Here is a 21,807-nt window from a genome sequence, read left to right as displayed (position 1 = left end):
TGAGAGGACACTACAGATGATAAGAGAACGATTTTACTGGCCAAGAATATTCCAGGAAATTAAGGCTTGGTGTGAACAGTGTGAGAGGTGCTGCCTAAGGAAAACTCCCACAGCCAATGTCAGGGCACCCCTTGTCAGTATTCATACCAGTGCCCCAATGGACCTGGTCTGTGTGGACTTCTTGATGCTGGAGAAGTCCAAGGGTGGTATAGAGAATGTGCTTATAGTTACGGATCACTTTTCCCGTTACGCACAAGCCTACCCCACTAGGGACCAAAAGGCAAGCACAGTAGCCAGAACCTTGTGGAGGAATTTCTTCTGCCGATTTGGGTTCCCTGCAAGATTACATGCTGATCAAGGCCGTAATTTTGAAAGTGCAATTGTGAAGGAGTTATGCAAGTGTACGGGCATCACTAAAACTCACACCACGCCCTACCACCCCCAGGGAAATGGGACCACTGAGAGATTTAACCGTACTCTGATGAACATGTTAGGAACCCTAGAGCCTCACTTGAAGTCCCGTTGGCATGAGCACATTGATGCCATGGCACATGCATATAACTGCTCACAGCAGGACTCCACTGGCTATAGCCCATACTACCTAATGTTTGGCAGGCATCCGAGGCTCCCAGTGGACCTCATTTTTGGTTCCCCCACAACTAATCAGCCATGTGAATACAGCGAGTATGTTCAGAGTCTGTATGACTCCCTAAAGCAAGCCTATGCCCTGGCTAATAAGACATCTCACCTGGCAAAAGGACAACAGAAAAAATATTATGAAAAAAGAGCTAAGAGCGAGGACCTGAGTCCTGGTGATAGAGTCTTAGTCATAGTCTGTCATGTGGAGGGAAAACAGAAGTTGGGAGATCGATGGGAGGCACGGCCTTGTGTTGTGGTCAGGAAGCAACCAAATTTGCCTGTGTACGTGGTGTGACCAGAGGATGGAGGAGCAGAGAGAGTGGTTCATAGAAAACTTTTGACTCAGTGTATGTTTCTTCCTGTGGAGCAAGACGAACAAGTGATCATGGAAGGGGAAGAATCAGTTGGAGAGATGAGCGAGGCAGGCATTGAACTGGAAGCCGAAGAGGATATGGAAAGTAATGATTCAGATGAGACTCTGGAAGGAACCTGTATTGAAACAGCCAATGAGCAAGGGGAACCAATGAACACACAGGAGGCAGACACATGTACAGCAGAAATGAGTGACAGAGAGGAAGTGCGTGCAAGGGACAGTGGTGCCACCTCCACACAAGGGCCCAACTCTCTAAGGAGAAACCCCCAAAGAAATCGACGCCCTCCACTTAAACTCTTACTAGAATCACAAGTTGTGAATATGGAGAGTGATCCAAAGAAGATAGAAAGAGGGAGGAAGTTGTGGCTAAAGCTTAAAAATAAGAGGAGCAGAAGGACACTCACCGAGCCATACTGCATACACACTGATAACAGTTAGCTCCCCCACATACACCATCTATACACATTCACTCAAAACACATTTATTGTTTTAATTGCCTAAGAGCATACCACTTTTAAGGTTTTGGGTAATCTGATGGCTGGGACACCATCAATTAAGGAAGGGGTGGATGTAGCGCAGTGTTTGTTTTGTCCACAAGATGTCGCTGTGACACTGTTTTATTTAGGTATTTGGATGTTTCTTATGTTGTTTGAGCATCTTGGCACACCGTAGTATTGAATATGTGCGCAGTGCGCCGTAATTTCCTCAGTTTGTGTTATCAACACTGATAGGTAAGACGTGTTCATGATAGCAGGATCCTTATTTAAAATACATCTTTGTTATTAATGCTCAAGAGTTCTGTTTATTGAGATATTCTGTGTACTAAATTGTAAGGAGCAAATGGAGAGTTGTATAGGGAGTTAAAAGGTTGTTTTATTTTTTATTTTTTGTGATAGAGTGATTGAGGGAGTGTGCAGCTCATGCAAAGCCATTGTGTTGCAGTAGTTAATAATAATGAATGTTTTGTGTTGATATTTGACTGAGTTTGTGTTATCAACACTGATAGGTGCCCTTCTGACAAATAAATGGTCGAGTCACGATCGCGAACCTCTCTTTGCCTGCATCTCCTGTTTACCACCCCACAACCAATACAACACAACGCAGAGTAGCAGCGGTGGTGCTAGAGGCCAGCGAGCACGCAGAGAGCGCCTGGGTTACAGTTGCATCACAAGTTATCCAGAGTTTCATGCTATTTCGGGTGTTTCATTTTCAACTTTCGACTTCTGTTGTAAGTTGATACCGCATGGCGAACAGAAAGAAAATCCTCCTCCGTGTTCCTTTAAGGTAAGGTTCCTTTTAAGGCTACACGGTATAAATTTAATAAGAGTATTATCTTAATCATATTAAAATCTGAGTATTGGTTTCTTATGTAAATGTACTCAGAACGTCTGGTGAAGTCGCGAGCTGTCAAAGACGGCATTACTCTGCCTTTCAGCATGAGCCCTCCAAGTTTAGCGTGTTTCCTCATTAAACGCAACGAAAGCGTATGCTTCGCGTTGTTGTGTCAGAATCCTTGTGAATACAGTAATACTTTAGGACGCTTAGCAAATTTGATGAACGTGATCATGCGTGTTGAATCTGAGGGGAGTCGCTCCAGTATGGAAGGCCGTTGGGGCCAAAACGTCTGCAGCGCGTTGTGTGTGTCTGTCTGTGTGTGTGTCTGTGTCAGGCTGTGACGCCTGCTGCGCTACAGAGGGCGTAACACAGGCCCATTGAGGGGTGTTAGGGGTGGAGTGAGCGACGTATCTGACTAGGGGCGAGAGGGGTGTCCAATGTATATAACGACTGTTTTGCAAGAAATTATCATTCATTTGCGGGCATTTGGGAGTCTCTGTGTACTTGCATACTCCTAGTCTTAGCAACTGGATGAATGTAAAGGAGGATTAAGCAAAATTGTTTCTACTCTATAATTAATGTTCTCAACTCACAGCAATAAAACTTTACAATGAGTTCAACAGTTTGTTTTCTATAGTTTATTATTGTAATTTTTCATTTTCCCTATCTGCAATTCCTGTATTTTGGCATTTTTTGCAGTCCACTTAGAATCCAACATGGAAATCAATGTTTTCTTTATTGGCATTGATTGTTTTGAAATTTAAATGTCATTAACATGCCTGTGTTTTAATTTCTGTAATAAATATGGCTGTCAAGCCAGGATCTTGATGGTTTATTGTGGGTATGTTGTTTACATGAAGAAATCTGTGTTACAAGTTAAACAAAAATTCTATTAAACAATAATATTTTGAATTTAAATATTTTTTCTTGCGTTTACATTAATTTTACATTTAAATAGGCAAAATTACAGGTTTCAGTATTTTAAATGTGATTAATCGCGATTATTTTTTTTAAAAAGGTGCGATTAATTAGTTATTTTTTTTTTAATCGATTGACAGCACTAATTCAAATATATACTACAGGGCAAACCTGTTTATTTAATTGTTTATTACAAGTGCACTTACAGTAAATTGAATAAGAACCATTTGTATTTTTGTTGTATGTACTTTTACTGATATTGTAAGTGTAGTAATGTGTTTTTGATTTAAAGTTGCCTTTTTTTCCAAGTCTGGCAGGGGGCAACAGATGAGAATTAGCCCTTGAGGCCAGTGTTGGGGAAAGTTATTTTTAAAAGTAATGCATTACAAAATTGAGTCACCAAAAAAGTAACCAATTACATTACTCAGTTACTTATGATGCATTAAGTTACTTTTAAGTTACTTTTTATTACTTTTTATTACCTGTCTGAGACTTTTTAATTTTTTTACAATTTTTTTTTTAATAGAGGAGCTCTGTAATCAACAATGTGCTGTATAACATACAACTACATTTACATAAATAAACACATAAAAAAATAGAATAATGTTATCAGAGAACTTCCTAGGCTTCCAGAGCCTAGATTATTGAAAGTTTGAAGCAATGTGTTAGCTACTATTGTACTATTTGTCTTCATTTAAATCACTATCCAATGAGACAATCTCCTTTTCATTTTCTCGAATGCATTTAAAATAACGAACACATTCTCTCATTGACTGCATGATTCATTGTGACTACTTTTTATTCAGCAATGTATTTTTTAAAGCTAATATTAATTAAACTAAAAAGTAACTTGTGTTATATTTTCAAAAAAATTGCTCAAATATTATTTATTGTTTTTTTTTTATAATGCGTTTCATTATTCATAATTTAGAATAGTAATATTATTAAATAACTCACGTTACTTGCATTGTGTTACCTCTGCTTGTGGCTAACTCTAGCTTATTTACAGTTTTTAATGTTAAGTAATGAGCATTATCTCTGTTAAATTAAAAGAAAAAAAGTGACTTTTATTTGCAATAACTTTTACACTTTTGAGAGCGCACATTAGTATTCTTTAGGTAAACAAATGGTCTGTACAAGTTAATACAGTGTAAAAAAAAAAAGTTTGTTTTGGTAATCTTAAATCATTTATCAATATTCGCTTCGGCAATTGTACTGGCAGTTCTTCTCTGTTGATGCCAGTTTGACAACTACAGTATTGTTTATCATGCCCCTCTTACCGTTAGTTTGCTACAAGGAAATAATGCGCAAAAAAAACAAAAAACGTCCCATAATCAATATTACATTTCAATTTTGAGTACACCAACATACTGAAATAAAAATCCCAGCAACTTCCTGTTCACTATAAAATATATACTTTTTTATGGTTAAAAATGCTCAACGACATTGCACAGATTACATGGAAAGAAAACTATTTCCTGGTCCTATTTCTAACAAACTAGTACAATACAACTGCATATACACTTGGTTGAAGGCATTTCCACAAATCTGTTTTTCTGTTTCCTTCCTAAACATCAAAAGGGTCAGGTCACCAAACTGAGGTACAACAACCAGCTTTAAATCAATCCAGTTGAGTCTACAGATATGCTCTACTCTGCTTTATCTCAACACAAGACACTCCGCAACCTAAACTGAACCCTTTGGCCAAATCTGTGCACTCGCACAATGTTAGTCTTATTTGGGTCAGTTGACATAGCCCACGAATAAAACCCATTATCCTCTGTTCTCGTGAGACTGGACCGTACTGAATCTGAAATCTTGCACGTAAGCATACTGGCATTGAGTCTGCGTTTTTGGTTTCTGCTGCTATACAGTGATTTAAACAGTTTGGTTTAAGATGCTTAGAGGGCTGACACTGTCTCGCTGGAGCAGAGCAGAAATCCAGATGTGTTACTGTTATGTAACTGTAGAGCTAGAGAGGGAGAAAGAGGTGAGCTGCATGAAAGATTTGTTTAAGAGAAGCCCTCTCAGGCCCCGTTTACACTAGTGCGTTTTAGTTTTAAAACGGCGTTTTAGAATGAAAACGATCCGCGTCCACACTCGCGTTTTACCCAGCGTTTCTGAAATGCTCTCTGTCCACACCAAAATGCTGAAAACGCACATCACGTGACCATACAGACACTCTCGGGCAAGCGCTGCAGCCTATCTACCCAGATGAGAGCTCTGCTATTCGGACTTCTCATCAAGCATCTCCCGCTGGATCTAATTTCACTATATTTATTAAACGGGATATTTCATTCATCTTGTTGTCTTTATCTAATGACATATTCCCTGACTTTGGTCATTGGAATCTATTACTTTTTCTCAGGTAACGTGTTTTGGCTAAGCGCAAAGATAAGTTAATGATTAATGTAACCACGTAGCCTATTCTGTATATTGACTGATCGCTTGCCTTTAATTCCTATAATGTATAAACTTATTGTATGTTATACTTTTATAATGGCCATTATTGATTATTAAAACTGATATTCAGCAAAAGAGAGGGTGTTTTTCGTATTTTCACTGAAATTGAAAGGAGGCGTAGAGACGTAAAGATTTCACTCTAAAGCAGGGGTGTCAAACTCATTTTAGCTCAGGAGCCACATGGAAGAAAATCTATTTCCAAGAGGGCAAGACCAGTAAAATCATGATATATATATATATATATATATATATATATATATATATATATATATATATATATATATATATATATATACATATATATATATATATATATATACCCTAAAAACAGCAACTTCAAATTGATTTCTTTGTTTTAATATGATCAGCATTAAACATTAAGCTGGAGCCAGGACAACACAATCTCAAGGAAATTTGTAGCTTATTGATTTAGTGGCCAATGAATTTGTATGATCTCATTCGTACAATTTATTGTTATTTGCTTATCCACCAATGACCGTTGAGTTTTTTTAGGGGTGTGTTTTGTTTTGTACAGTACATTTTCATACGAAAATTAGCCACTAATTACACTTATACAAATTAGCCACTAAACTGACAAAATGTAAAATTGTTCTGTTTCCTTGTGAGAACACCTCAGTGTTGTAGCGTACAGTCCACAGATAAAATTACTTATTGATTTTATCACGGTCTGGTTTTAGTCGACAGGAGGGTTTTACGACTCCTGGCTCCACAAGTCTGGATACATCCGACAGACTTATCTCCCCAGTGTCCCTGGATTACTAAGCCTGGAACTTCAAAGACATTCCTGCCCAGAGGGTCCGAACAAAGAACAGCACCAAAGGGTGGCCTCTCGGGCCATGCTTTCTTTATTTTCCGGCAAAGTAAACTCAGTTTAAAGTTTGCGATCGCGTTCCTCAAAACTGTATTACAAACTCAACGCATCAAGAAGGACATCAAAGGAGTTTCATCAGGACGGAAGCATAAAGTAAGAGACCCCAGTCATAAAGTCCAGGTACTTTTAGTTATGCGATTAAGTTATGCGATTTATCAAAAAGGTGTTTTTATAATCTTGGTGGTCCTTAATGGTGCGTGTGGAACTGAAAGTTGTCACTCTTTTATCTGAAATCTATATTTCCACGCTTTGCTATCTCTCTCTGTTCGTACATGTTTTATAGTCCCGTATAGACCCGATATCTCCACGTGGTTTACCTTTGTTCCATGTTTAATGTATGTTTGTGCGTTTGTTTGTTCGTTATGTCTGACTAGTCAATAAATTCCTTTATAATCAAATGAATTGTATTGTTTGCCTCACGAGAAAAAGTCACTGAAATACAGATTCCCCTGCCTAGCTATTATAAGTGTTTAAAACTTTTGAATGATTAATCTACTTCGCAAGAAGTAGCAATTAAATTCCCTTTTTCTTTTTCCCTTTTTAAATTCCCTTTTCTGTTTGGTCAAATTAACAATAAATTGACCCGGAATATTAATGATTAATAACAATTAGTTATTGTTGATAATTAATATTCACAATCTGGGAATCCGCTCGGTCGCGCAAGCATGATCATATACAATCATATGTTTGTTTGACCAAATTGACTGAAGCTTAAGCCGGAATATTAATAATTAAGAATAAACTGTTATTGTTGATTATTAATATTCATAAAATGAGCTAATTTCTGTTACATATTGGTTGAGAGAATGCGGGCAGTTTTTCAAACATTTTCTGTGAAACAAACTTTCCAATTCATTGTGATTTATGGAGCGCGCTATAGAAGAAAAAAAAAGGACCGCGAGAAGCGAATTCGGTTTCTTCAAAGCTGGGAGGACGAAAAGCCTCCTCTAGCCCTTCTGTTCACTAAACACACCAGAGAGCTGCCCCGTGTTGAGTGTAACAAGTTAAACTGCAGTTCATAATATTTTAAATCGATTTTGCAGAGACGCACGTTCCGCAAATCATTCAAATATATTATTGTGCCTGTCAGAGGAAAAGACACCTCTCTCAGCGCTTGTGGGACAGTTTGGAAACCCCAAACCTGTCCGTTTAAAAGGCCTTCTTATAGCTAGAAAACCTCTAGACTATTTTTCCCGTGGTTTCAAACTGTTAGATTAGCTGCCTAACGTTTAACCTCTTTGCTTCGCCGCCCTGCGAAATTAATTTCAGAACTGCTGGACGGTTCTAAATTAATGTATTTGGGAGCTGCAAGCTTGCCTATTAACCGCTTTCTGACGAAAGGAATTTTCAGAATCATAAGCGTGTTTTTAAATGGTACCAAAATCTGACATGGAATTGAATTCCCATATTTCAGTTATGTTCGTCCGGACCAAATCTGTGTACAAACGTGCACCGCCTCAAGAGACATCTCGCATTTTATGTTTGTTTGTCTAATTGTAATGGTCGAATATTATTATCAGTGTTACGGCAACATGATATAATGACCGTTTATGCGAATCTTAGTGGTTCGCTCTTTGCCTCCTTTCATTCATAAAAACGGCTATTCGAGCGCTCATATTGACTCCTCGTGCACGTAACTCGTGCGCGCGCACGCATACGTGAATGACGTAGCCACCACCCCAAAGCATAAGATCCGCCTTCAGGAGGCAGAAGGTGCTTTTGACTTCATGCAGCGCTGCGCAGATCGATCGAAATCTGTCTTAAAGCGGTGCATGCTGGTTAGAAATCTTGTCTTGTTCTTTTGACAAATAATCTGGTTATAAAGGTTAGCTTGTTTGCACAGGTATATTTTTAACTTTTTTTATACAGACTATTTACTGCATTCATCTCCATGAACGATTTAAATGATATATTTTAGTGAATATTTTAGTGAATAACCTAAATATGAACTTAAATAAGTCTTACAGACTTGAAATAAAATAATAATCATCATTGATCCTGCCAGTCTGCCACCTTAAAGCTTTATTAACAAATTAAGTTAAAGAACTATTTTATTAAATAGTTATAAAATGGTTTTATTATTATTATTATATAAATATATATTTTATTTCCTGTCTAGCAGTTTATAGACTACCTGCTCTTTCTGGGAACCTTCTACATAGCTCACTTATTTTAACTTTTGTTTTTTTCAACACAATCTTTTTGGATTAAAATGCTTTTTTTGAAAATGCTTTCATTATCCAAAATAATCTCATTTATTAATACCTAATCAAAACACCTTGTTTTGCTTTTAACATTGGACATTTTTATATCTATAAATGTACACATATGTAAACCCTTTTTTAGCATATTCAAACAAGAAGTATTAGCCTAAAGATTTATGTTTAACTCCTAGAATTTATGCTTATTGCTTTGTATTTAATAGACCTGTTGGTTTTTATGTTTATATTAACCTCTCATTTCCTCTTATTTCTATCATGCATTTGTTATATGTTATTCATAATTTTCCCTTATTGTTTAAAAAGGAACTACAGTTGTAGAGACTGTATTCTGTTTTATTTGTAAATGTTTTGTTGTAATAAATAAAAAAATAAATAAATGATGATGACGCCATGTGATCGGTCATCATGACTGCAGCAACTGGAACTTCCGGCAAGATGGCGCACTGAGAAGCAGCGATTGTTACGAGCTCTCACTTTAGTCCCACGTTTGTTTGATTTGATTAGTTAAAGTTCACTCTCACCTGTTATATTTGTCAGTTAATCGTACCCAAATCCAGTTATAAAATGATTGAAGTGGAGGAACACTGCTACGCGATGGACGTAACTGTAGGAGCGAGTAAAAGAGAGCGAGGTACTGATTCTGATCCTCCAACACCATGTAAGTCGCAGAAAGTCAAAAAAACAAAAAAGCCAACAGAGAATGAGCAAAGTGAAGTGTCCAATTCGGCTTTTCTTGATGCCATTAAAACACTCGGAAACAAAGTAGAGGATCAACACGAGAAACTAAGCATGCAAATGAAACAACACAGTGCGATGATTGCTAGCGTTGCCAAATCCGTCCAAATAAATGCACAGGACCTAAAAGAATGTAAAGACAAAATCAAGGTGATGGAAAAACAAATCGAAACACTCAAGTAAGTCAACATTGGCTTGAAAGCTCGTATGTTGGAAGAAGAAAGGTACAAAAGAAGGTGGTGTCTTTGAATAAAAGGTCTCAAAGAGAATACCACTGAGCGTATAAGAAAGGACGTGATTCAACTTCTTAGCAAAATAACGCCCGAGTATGCTGGTTCTATGACGGAGGCTGTGGATGTCGTGCATAGGGTGGGAAGGAAGGAGCCCAACCGTCCCAGGGAGGTGATCATTCTTTTCACCCGCAGAATGGTCCGAGATGAAACATGGAAAAGAACTAAGATGTCTGAGATATGCAGAGAAGCAAGCATTCGCTTCGCAGAGGATTTAACTAAAGAAGACAGACTTTTAAGACGTGAACTTTGGCCAAAAATCGAACAAGCTAGAAAGGAAGGCAAAGCAGCTGGGTTTAGAGGCCCTTATGGATACATCGAGGGTAAACGCATTTACTAAAAGGGTACTGAATGTTGCGTGTTAAAACAAGGTGAGATGAACTGATAAAGAAACGGGACTTTTTTTTCTATCACCAGCTTTAAATTAAGTCGGTGTTGTAAAGAGTGATCACTTATTTTGTTAAATTCTAATTTAATTCAGTTATTGTTGTTCAATTGTTCAATTTCTTGTTGAATTCCAACATTTCGTTTTCATCTTTGAATTGTAGGGGTTTAAAGGACTCTGTTAAAAGGAAGGGAATTTTTTTTTTTTTTGGCAAAAGTCAAAAATCCCACTGTTTATTTTTACAAGAAACGCATTCTGAGGCGATAGATGCTGCTTACTGGAAGAAACAATGGGGGGATGACATGTTATTTATTCACGGATCAAATAGGTCTGCAGGTGTCGCTATATGCATGAATAAATGCCCAGGTAAAATTATCACGCACAAGGCGGATGTGGATGGCCATTGGCTCGCAGTAGTCTTACAATTAGACAAAATATTCTTCATTTTAGTCAATGTTTATGGATATAATGTACGTACCCAGAATAAGAGTCTGCTGGATTCAATTACAGAAGTTATAAATGACATCAAAATTTGATATCCTACAGAATATGTTTTAATTGGAGGCGATTTTAATTTAACACCAGATGAATATATGGATAGATATCCTTCTAAATTTAGTAGTCCTCATATTAACTGTATTATTCAAGACTTTTGTTTAACAAATTCGCTAACTGATATATGGAGAAAACTAAACCCTACATCTAGACACTTTTCATGGTTTAAACCAAATGCTCCTTTAAAATCTAGGATAGACTATTGGTTAGGATCAGAAACTCTTTTAAGTTATGTAACTAAATGTAACCTTACAGGTACCCCCTTAACTGATCATAGTGTGATTAACTTACTTTTAGAACAAAATAAGAAATCTTCTAATAATAAAAGTTATTGGAAATTTAATGCTGATTTGCTTAATAATAATGACTTTTGTGTATATATAAAAAAATAATAGCTGAAGTTAAGAGTAAAAAAATGCAAAGTGGTACTAAATGGGAATATTTAAAACATAAAATGAGAGAGTTTTCAATTACATTTAGTAAAAATCTGATAAAAAAGAAAGGTGAAAAAGAATTAGAATTAATTCAAGAGATTAATAAATGTTGTAATCAAAATATGTCAAAAGAGGAGGGACAAAAACTTATTAAGCTTCATTCCATGCTAGATGACTTGTATATTAAAAAGGCCAAAGGAGCGTATGTGAGATCCAGAGCGAAGTGGCTGGAAGACGGTGAAAAAAATAGTTCATATTTTATTAATTTAGAAAAAAGGAGACAAGAAAGGAATTCAATTAAAAGTTTAATTGTGAATGATGTTGAACATTTAAACCATAACGAAATAGCAAAGGATGTATTCAAATTTTATACTAAATTATATACATCTGCATTTTTCCCCTAGTATTTCTAATTCTTCTTTCCAGGATATAAAAGATCATATCCCTTCAATTGATACTGTATTTAAGGATGTGTGTGAATCAGACATATCCTTACAAGAGTTTGATACAGCCATTGAACACAGTAATCCTGGTAAATCACCAGGCCCAGATGGCTTAACAATAGATTTAAAAAAAAAAAAAATTTGGGATGACCTAAAATATCTATTGTTTGAAGCTTTACAGGAATGTATACAAAACAATGAGCTTTTACCAACCATGAAACAAGGCCTAATAATTATGTTACCTAAACCAAATAAAGATAAGAGATTTTAAGATAATTTACGCCACATAACACTTTTAAATACAGATTATAAGATATTTACTAAAATGTTGGCTTTTAGATTAAAAACTGGTTTATCACAAATCATTAGTGAGACACAGTCAGGTTTTTTAAAACACAGGTCAATTCACAATAATATTAGGCTAATCCTAGATTTGATTGAATATGGACATCTAATTAAAGAAGATGGATTTGTTTTATTTTTGGATTTTTATAAGGCATTTGACATGGTGGAACACTCATTTATCTTTCAGACACTTAATCATTTTGGTTTTGGTCCCAAATTTATAAACATTGTTAGAATGATTTATAAAGATATAAACAGCTCTGTATCTCTCACACAAGGTACAAGCCCACGTTTCAAGGTAAAAAGGGGCATTAGACAAGGATGTGCCTGTTCACCGTTACTTTTTATCATGGTTGCAGAAATGTTATCTATTTTTATTAAAATAGGAGATGTATCCGGTATTAATTTAGAAGGGAAACAGTTTATTATCAGTCAATTTGCTGATGATACGACTTTTTTTGGAAAATGAAAAGCAAATTCCCTTAGCACTCCAGTGTATAAAAAAATTCTCAGAAGCTTCAGGTTTATGGTTAAATATGTCGAAGTGCGAGTTAATGGCCATCCATGATCACAACAGTACATCATTGTATAATATTCCAGTTAAAAAAGAAATTAAATATTTAGGAATTTGGCTATCTAAAAAAACAGGAAATTTAGAAAATTAAAATTTTGACAGAAATTTAGATAAATGTAAATTAATATTAACCAGTTGGTTACAGAGAGACATAACAATCTTTGGTAGAATCTTGTTAACGAAAGTAGAAAGCCTCTCTAGATTCATTTATCTATTTTTTTCCTTAGCAGTGTCAGCTAAAAAGATAAAAGCAGTAAACAAGTTGAACTTTGATTTTATTTGGAAAATGAAAAATCACTACATACGTAAAAGTGATATGATTAAAGATTATGAGGAGGGAGGTCTTATAACAATAGACTTTGATATAATGAATGGGGCCGTTAAACTTAAATGGCTACAATCTTTCATTAAAAATGAATCTTCTTTTTGGTTTGAGATTCCTACACTTATATTTAAGAAATGTGGTGGTATTAATTTTTTATTACAAAATGATTTTGAATTGTCTAAACTTCCTATAAAACTTTCTGCTTTTCATCAACAAGTGCTATTATATTGGAAACTGACATTTAAACATAATTTTAGCAAACATAACATATCTATTTGGAATAATAGGTGTATTTTGGTGAATAGAAAATCTTTGTTTATTGACGAATGGTGCAAGAATGGCATATGGTCAATAACACATGTTATGGATGATTCAGGAAATATGTTGAGTCATGATGCTTTCTGTAGAAAATACCAAATAAGTTGTTCTCCTAAAAGATATGATAAAATTATCAAGAATATACCATTGCAAATAGTTAACCTAGTAAAAGAACAAATAAAATATTCAACGATAAATCCAAAAATAACTGATCTTAAGATAGAAAATGTTAACTTTACAGATAGAAAATGCTCAAACAAATTTTTGAGAGATTGTCTAACACAGTGTTGTTTTCCAGGACCTGTTAAGAGAGCTTATATTTTGTCTCATTATGATAAGAAAATTATTCATGATTTTAGAAAAAGATTTCTTCCATATCCTGTTAATCCTAAATGTAAAGAAGTGCACTTTAAAATTATGAATCACATTTATCCTAAAACAATTTCTAAGGTTAAATTTCAATATTGATGACTCAAATGTATGCCAGTTTTGTAAGGTAGATATAGAAACAATTGAACACTTGTTTTTCCAATGTAATGAGGTACAAAGATTTTGGGATGAAGCACTAGTTTTTATACAACAGAAAATATCTATAAGACTTGTCTTCTCATGGGAAATTATTAAGCTTGGCCTAATACTTCAGGATAAAAAGATATCTTATATAATTAATAATTTGATGTTATTATTAAAATTCCATATTCATAAATGTAAATTTTTTAAAACTCCCCCAAGACTAGCGGTGTTTAAAGAAGAGTTTGTGATGTATTTGAAGACATTAAGAGAGAGGAAAAGCCAAAAAGCAATATATCTATATTCATCATTGAATGATTTTGGTTTCATATTTTAAAGACTTTAACTCCCCTGCTACTTAAGTTTCTTTAGCATTTATTTTTTGTTAATTCTGTTATTTTATTTATTTTTATATGTTGTATTATTAAAGAGGATGCTAAGATTGTAAATGTATGCAATTTGATTGTTTTCTCAGTCTTTTGTGTATTTCAAAAAAGTATTAATGCCTTTCTGTTACTGTTCAACATTGTTAATAAAAAAAATAAATAAAAAATGACTGCAGCAACTTTGAGTCCCGAAGTGTCCAGCTGTCCATGTTGACGGCTCCGTTTTCAACTCCGCCCCCGCCTGCGCTCGGCTAATCTCGTTGATCACCGGCTGCAGCTGAGCTTCATGTCGAACGCACCTAGAGTGTGTGACACGGCTTACATCACAGGGCAAAACAACTCGCTAGCTTCTAACGACTAGCCTTAAGTAAACTAACCCTTTGCGTCTTAATATTACCAAACTGTTAGCACAAGGTTAATCAGATGTGAAGCATAACTCGTAACAACTTGCTAGCGGCTAACGCCAGCTTAAGCTTAAGCAAACTAACCCTTCACATTTAGTAACATTAACAAACTTTAACACAAGGCTAACGGCAGGCCTTTTTTCCAGGGGTTTCAGTACAGCGTAACCACTACTATGTCATCGGGTGGGCGTGGCCTATCTGTGAATTTGCATAGGTCACGGATCATGCGCAGATTGTGAAAACAGCCGTTTCATATAGATACCTGTACGTATTCGCAGGGGTTTCGTGTCCAATGCCTTTTATATGCAGTACAAAATAGCTGTCCTGATCGCATGTGTTTCATGTGAAGTCAGTGTATGTTATATTAGACAAATTAACTTAAGATACCTCTCAGATTACATTAATACTGTTATAACTTAAGATACCTGTCCCGATCCCATGGCTTTTGGGTCAAATACTTTATATATCATATACAGTAGCATCAGATACCTGTCCTGATGCAAGGGGTTTCATGCAGGGGCGTTGCGAGGGGGGGGCTTTGGGGGCTTAAGCCCCTGATGTGTTGTCAAAAGCTCCTGATCTTTTTGAAAATGTTGCATTTAAAAAAAATAGTTGTATATAATATTTATTTTTTTATCTAAGTACTTAAAATAATCACATACATCACGCACATTCTGCTCAATGCCAACGGAGCATTTGTGTCGGGTAATTAGTCAGCTGTTCAGCAGTACCGGTTTCTACCAGCAGGTGGGAGTGGCACTGTTGGCAAACGGCAAGTGTTAAAAAAAAATCCTGCCACTGCACCATCCATTGATTTAGTCATCATTCATTATTATGAGGAGCTGAAGCTGATGAGGTAAAAACTTTTTAGCGAAACTGAATAGTTCTAACTACTAATAAAGCTTAGTAATTGTTTTTGCTGTAAAAAACGTGTGTAGTTTTGTTGAAAGAAAATAACTGTTATAATTAAAATGTGCGTCATAAATGTAAATACATGCCAGTTAGTCAGAAAAACGTAAATTGTAGCTTTCTAGATATGATATAGATATCTAGACATTTTTATCTAGATGATATAGCCAGTAATATCTCACATTCTGTAGTTAAATCACAGTGAGTTCATGCATCAAGCTTATTATTTTTATAGCTAACGTTACTGTAATATGCTATGCCAGTTAGCATCAGATTATAAATCCACTTTATTCCTATGAAAATACCTAATATGGCTGGAAGAACACATATAAACCATTTATTGTCGCAATTGTGTAAATTATCTGTTAAAGCCATTTTATGTTTATTCAGATCTTATTTTCATGCATTCAACTACAGCAATAGCTGAATGCCTTCATCCATATCAGGGATTTCTTACTACTTTTGTGAGGCATATATGGAATTTCTGCTCAAGCATGAATGTAAAACAGGCATTATATGCATTTAAAATGCCACAATGCCCACATCATCCTATTTTGAGAAAGACTGGAAAAAAACTCCCTCAAAAGAAATTTGAAGTAAAGATATTTCTAGCATATATATCTTTATTTTAATTTTTTTTTTTACTATTTTTGATGCAATTTTTATTATATTAAAATAGCCATTGATTATTAGTATTTTGCAAGGTATTGAATTTAGAAATTCCAGTATCTTGACAACACTACACCTCAGTTAATCACTCTGTCCAAATTTACATGTTTGGAGCTTTGTATCACATTGGATAACAACTCACTCTATAAAATAAATCATATTTTCAGATTTGAAGACATGCAGAAAATTACAACATTTTTCAAAAAACAAACAGACACTGCAAATCAGGAGGAAACAGGTGGGTCAAGAGGTACAGTATGATATGACTCATGACAGACTAGTAAATGACAAGTGGGTTAATATATCAATGTTGTTTTTCTTTTCTTTTTTGGTGTTACAAGTCACAGAGCTTCACAATTAATTGTTAAAGCATTGTCAACTCAAAAACCTTTTATTTATTATTAAATTCTTTATAATCATATTATTAGGATTAGAGTACCTTTTGAAAGTGATCCTCTAAACGTGACTGGAATGCTACTATTAAAAGTTACTACTGAAAAATAAATTGTTTAATAAATGGGTTCACAATTTATCTAGAATTATGCTCTATTTGGTAAATTACCAATAAGTAATGTAACCAAATTATCTGTAATTTCTCTCATCACCCATTTTTAAATTCAATTTTAGAAATATCAAGAATCAAAGTTGCTGTCAGTGAGGGTCAGGATCCAGGAGGTACACCCCACTCGCAATCCAATGGTAAATCAGTATACTAAGTAATGACAATTAGCCTAAAGCTTAAACACCAGGGGCCTCATGTATCAACGCTGCGTACTCACAAAAACTTTGCGTACTACCGGTTTCACGCTCAGAATCGCTCATGTTTGGATTTACTAACGATGAACTGAACGTGGGATTGTGCGCAGCTCCACGCCAGCTTTATGGCTGGCATACGCACATTTTTTGTGCGTGTCTGTTTTATTTCCATTGGCGACTCCTAGAGGCAGTTGTGTTAAATTGCTTTCTACAAAGTGTCTGAGCCTTGCAATGGCAGCTGTATGAGACGGGTTCATCTAGCTGGTATATAAGGTTTCCATACCATACAGTTGACCAGCTAAACATTAAAGCGCAAATTGCAGCGGTCGCCTGTTTTCCCATTGTAATCTGAGCTATCTACTGCACGCACATTGCTATAAAGACACTATCTGAAGATGAATTTGCATACGTGAATCAGAAACATTTCCATTCAATAAATGTGCAAATAAAATATGATGCACAAACTTATTAATGATTCCTACTTGTCTTTCTCGTGATAAATAGTTGGCAAAATCTGATATGTAGCGGGGGAAAAAAAAGAAAGAGTTCATCAGACGATGGATCCGAACCAAGTTCATGCTCGAACGTGTCAACATGTTGACATGCGTTTTATGAGCTGCGCCACTGGACTGATAAGAGTGCTGCAACATTTTACACCTATAAATCACACTATTTCTTTTCTAATTCACTCAGTGCGATGTTCAGACCCAACTGTGTTAACCGCATCATGTTGTTAATTCCGGAGAACAAACTTGCAAATAACACCGCTTTTCTCCGGTCTACCTACGAAAGCAGCACCTCCAATTCACATTCTGTTCAAAGTTTCTCTTCTTGCTTGCTTTTGCCATTGCTTTTTCGTTGGGTTTTGCCAAAGTAGAGTCATTAGCATATTCATAAGGGGGAGGAGACAGGGAGGGGTTTTGTGCTCATGCATGTTGCGCTCAGTTTCACGTTCATTCGGATGTACAAAAGAATATGCGTGAGATTCGGCGTACACAGTGTTTCATACATCAGAATTTTTTTCTGCGTATGCACATTTACAGCTTTGTGCGTACGCAATGTTTTAGTTTGATTTCCACGCAAGTCTTCGTACATGAGGCCCCAGGTGTTTACCTTGCAGTTGAAATTTTCAAAGTTTTGTGTATTGATGACCAATAGTATATTACCAAACCCTCACCAAATATTTACTGGTGATGTTCAAGAAAATAAGTGAACACTAAGAAAATTGTCTTATGTTAAAAAGGCTATTCATGTGACATACTAAGCATCTCAAATTTGTACTTTATAGATCAAATTGTGAGGTTAAGGGGAGAGAATGAGACTGCAGAAAGAACAGGAGATGACATAGGGAAAGCCAGAAAAGACACAGAGGACTTAGGTGACCTTGAAACGGGTCCTAAACAAGTGAAACTTGCCCAATATCCAATGAGCTACTTTAAGTTTCAAATGAGAGCATTCAACTCAAAATGGTATGACAGTTTTGTCTGGCTTGAGTACTCAGTGGAAAAAGATGCAGCCTTTTGCTACTGCTGTCGACTATTTGGAAAACAACATACTCGAATAAACAGTGACAAACTGCAGAATCAGGGCTACAAAAATTGGAAGAAAGCACTCAGTTCATTCAGAGAACATGAAAAAACCACTGTTCACGGTGCCAGCATGGCCTCATGGCGAGGCTTCAAGAGTACTAAAGAGCATGGGGATATATGCATGCAACTTCACTCAGCCAGTTTAAATGAAATCCAGGAAAGACGTGAATACCTACGTCGGATTGTTGCCATAACAGGATTTCTAGCAAAACAAGATATACCCTTCCGTGGTCATAGTGAAAAAGAAGGCAGTGCAAATCAAGGAAATTTCTTTGAGTGTTTCAAACTACTGTCTCAGTTTGATCCATTCCTTCAGAATTACTCAGCTGCCTCTAATTCAACTTATCTCTCTCCAATTTCTCAAAATGAATTCATTCGAAGCTTTGCTGAAGAAGTTACTGAGGAGATCAGAAAGGAAATTAAGTTATCTGGCATGTATGCTGTAATGGCAGATGAGGCCAGAGATGGCAAGACAGAACAGTTAGCTGTCTGCGTACGATATGTAAACTTAGATGGTAATGTGGTAGAACGTTTCCTGGGCCTTCAAGAACTAAAAGTTTTTAATGCAAAAACAATCACTAGCACAATTGAAGCACTGCTTGATGCCAACGAGTTGGGAAATCTGACATGTGTAGCTCAGACGTATGACGGTGCATCTGTGATGAGCGGCACATCTGGAGGTGTACAGGCTTTGTTCCGAGCCAATCACCCAGAAGCAATTTACATACACTGCTACGCACATGAACTAAACTTCGTATTGTGTTACACATGCAGGGCGGTTCAAGAAGCAGCAGATTTTTTTGACTGCCTAGAATGTGTTTACACATTTTTCAACACCTCTCTTATAAACCATGAGAAGCTGATTGCTGTACAAAAACAGCTTGGTTTGCCTGGCCATGAACTTGCTCAGCTTTCAAGAACTCGCTGGGCCTGCCAGCTTGCATCTGTTACAGCAATGCTTGAAAACTACAGTGCTGTCTTAACGTGTCTTAAAGAAATTGGAACACCTGTTGCAGTAGGTCTCAGGATGAAGTTGTGCAAGTTTTCTGTGGTCTACATGATGGTAATGTTTGAATGTTTGTTGTCCATCACAGAAGGGTTGCACAAATATCTGCAAAGAGTAAGCCTGGATTTGGCTGAAGCAGTAATGTACAAAGAAGCTGTCTGCGACACCCTGAAGGCAAAGCGAAGTGATGAAATGGCACAGAGCCTGTACAACAAAGCAAAGACTATTTGTCAGGCAAATGGCAGTGATGGTCAATCCTCATTTCCTCGACGCAAACAAAAGCGAATGAAAGAATTTGCTGTTGAATCAACTTGTGGTGCTGCTGGTACTGATCTAGGAAGCTCAGACAATCTGAAGAGACATCTGTACTTCCCTTGTGTGGATCGGATGATTAGTGAGCTTAGTCAAAGGTTTTCAAGTGTAGGAGATAGTATTCTGAAGGGTGTACAGGCCTGTCACCCATCTTTAATAACCTTCTTGTCACAGGATCTGCTCAATGATGTTGCACTGCACTACAACCTAGAGCTTCGTGCAGAAGAAATCTATGTGGCAAAACATTACCTGGCAAAAAAGAATGAAGAAGGTAGCATGCCAGATATACTCAGTGTACACCGCCTGCTGGACTGTGACATGTTCCCATCTCTCAAAAAACTTTTTCAGATTGTACTAACACTGCCTGTCAGCAGCTGTACATGTGAACGATCATTTAGTGCCCTGAGACGCCTGCATACATGGTTGAGGCGAACTATGGGTCAGGACAGACTTTACAACCTTGCTGTTCTTTCAATTGAAAAGGAATCTGTAAACTCAATTGAGCCAGGAAGAGTAATTGACAGATTTGCTACACTCAAGTCAAGGAGACATACACTGATTATTCCACCTAAAAAATAAGAAACAAAAATTAAAATACTGCTGTGAAAGACATACAAACAGCAAGAGAGGAAAGACATGGCGAGAGATTAACTAGACATACAAAGTACATGTGAACGATCATTTAGTGCCCTGAGACGCCTGCATACATGGTTGAGGCGAACTATGGGTCAGGACAGACTTCACAACCTTGCTGTTCTTTCAATTGAAAAGGAATCTGTAAACTCAATTGAGCCAGGAAGAGTAATTGACAGATTTGCTACACTCAAGTCAAGGAGACATACACTGATTATTCCACCTAAAAAATAAGAAACAAAAATTAAAATACTGCTGTGAAAGACATACAAACAGCAAGAGAGGAAAGACATGGCGAGAGATTAACTAGACATACAAAGTACATGTGAACGATCATTTAGTGCCCTGAGACGCCTGCATACATGGTTGAGGCGAACTATGGGTCAGGACAGACTTCACAACCTTGCTGTTCTTTCAATTGAAAAGGAATCTGTAAACTCAATTGAGCCAGGAAGAGTAATTGACAGATTTGCTACACTCAAGTCAAGGAGACATACACTGATTATTCCACCTAAAAAATAAGAAACAAAAATTAAAATACTGCTGTGAAAGACATACAAACAGCAAGAGAGGAAAGACATGGCGAGAGATTAACTAGACATACAAACACAAAGATGAGAATGAGATACCAGGACAGGAAAATTATATATAAAAAAGACAGACAATGAGAAATGCAGTTAAAATATATGCAGGACAAAGAACATGTATATAGTTCATACAGAGTGATAAAAGTTCAATAAATGCACTGTTCAATAAATGCATTGTTATTCATTCATTCATCATTTATAAAGAAAAAGAAACTGTCTTGCAACTAATTCATTTGGTGGAGGTGGTCGGGGATGGGGGTGGGGGGTGGGGGGGGGTTGACTTCTTTGGGGCTAAGCCCCTTATCCCTTTCGACCCTAGCAACGCCCCTGGTTTCATGTATGATCACTTTTATATACAGTAACATCGGATACCTGTCCTGATCTCAGGGGTTTCATGTATGATCACTTTTATATTATATTCAATTCAATTCAATTCAATTCAGCTTTATTTGTATAGCGCTTTTACAATGTAGATTGTGTCAAAGCAGCTTCACATAAATGGTCATAGTAACTGGAACAGTGTGGTTCAGTAACTGGAACAGTGTGGTTCAGTTCAGTTTAGCTCAGTTCAGTGTGATTTAATCATTACTGAGAGTTCAAACACTGAAGAGCCAATTCATCGATGCGTAGCTCTACCAATCCTGAACCATGCGAGGCAGTGGCGACAGCGGAGAGGGAAAAAAAACTTCACCTGATGGGAGTGAAGAAAAAAAACCTTGAGAGAACCAGACTCAGTTGGGCACAACCATTTTAATTTCTCCGCTGGCCAAAAGTCTAGTGCAGAACTTCATTCGTCGTGG

The 21,807-nt window shown here is 36.5% G+C and overlaps 1 protein-coding gene across 1 annotated transcript; it reads left to right on the top strand.

Moving 5' to 3' along the window:
* The first annotated feature begins 1,024 nt into the window (after nucleotides 1-1,024).
* Nucleotides 1,025-20,639, top strand: LOC141376069 (zinc finger MYM-type protein 1-like). Its single transcript, XM_073912488.1, has 5 exons — nucleotides 1,025-1,216; nucleotides 15,260-15,402; nucleotides 16,292-16,374; nucleotides 16,752-16,823; nucleotides 18,169-20,639. The coding sequence occupies exons 1-5, from the start codon at nucleotides 1,025-1,027 to the stop codon at nucleotides 20,364-20,366; spliced, it is 2,688 nt and encodes an 895-aa protein (XP_073768589.1). The 3' UTR covers nucleotides 20,367-20,639.
* The last annotated feature ends 1,168 nt before the right edge of the window (nucleotides 20,640-21,807 follow it).

Source organism: Danio rerio, chromosome 9 (genome assembly GCF_049306965.1).
Source record: "Danio rerio strain Tuebingen ecotype United States chromosome 9, GRCz12tu, whole genome shotgun sequence".
NCBI lineage: Eukaryota > Metazoa > Chordata > Actinopteri > Cypriniformes > Danionidae > Danio > Danio rerio.
This window is presented reverse-complemented; position numbering and strand designations above follow the sequence as displayed.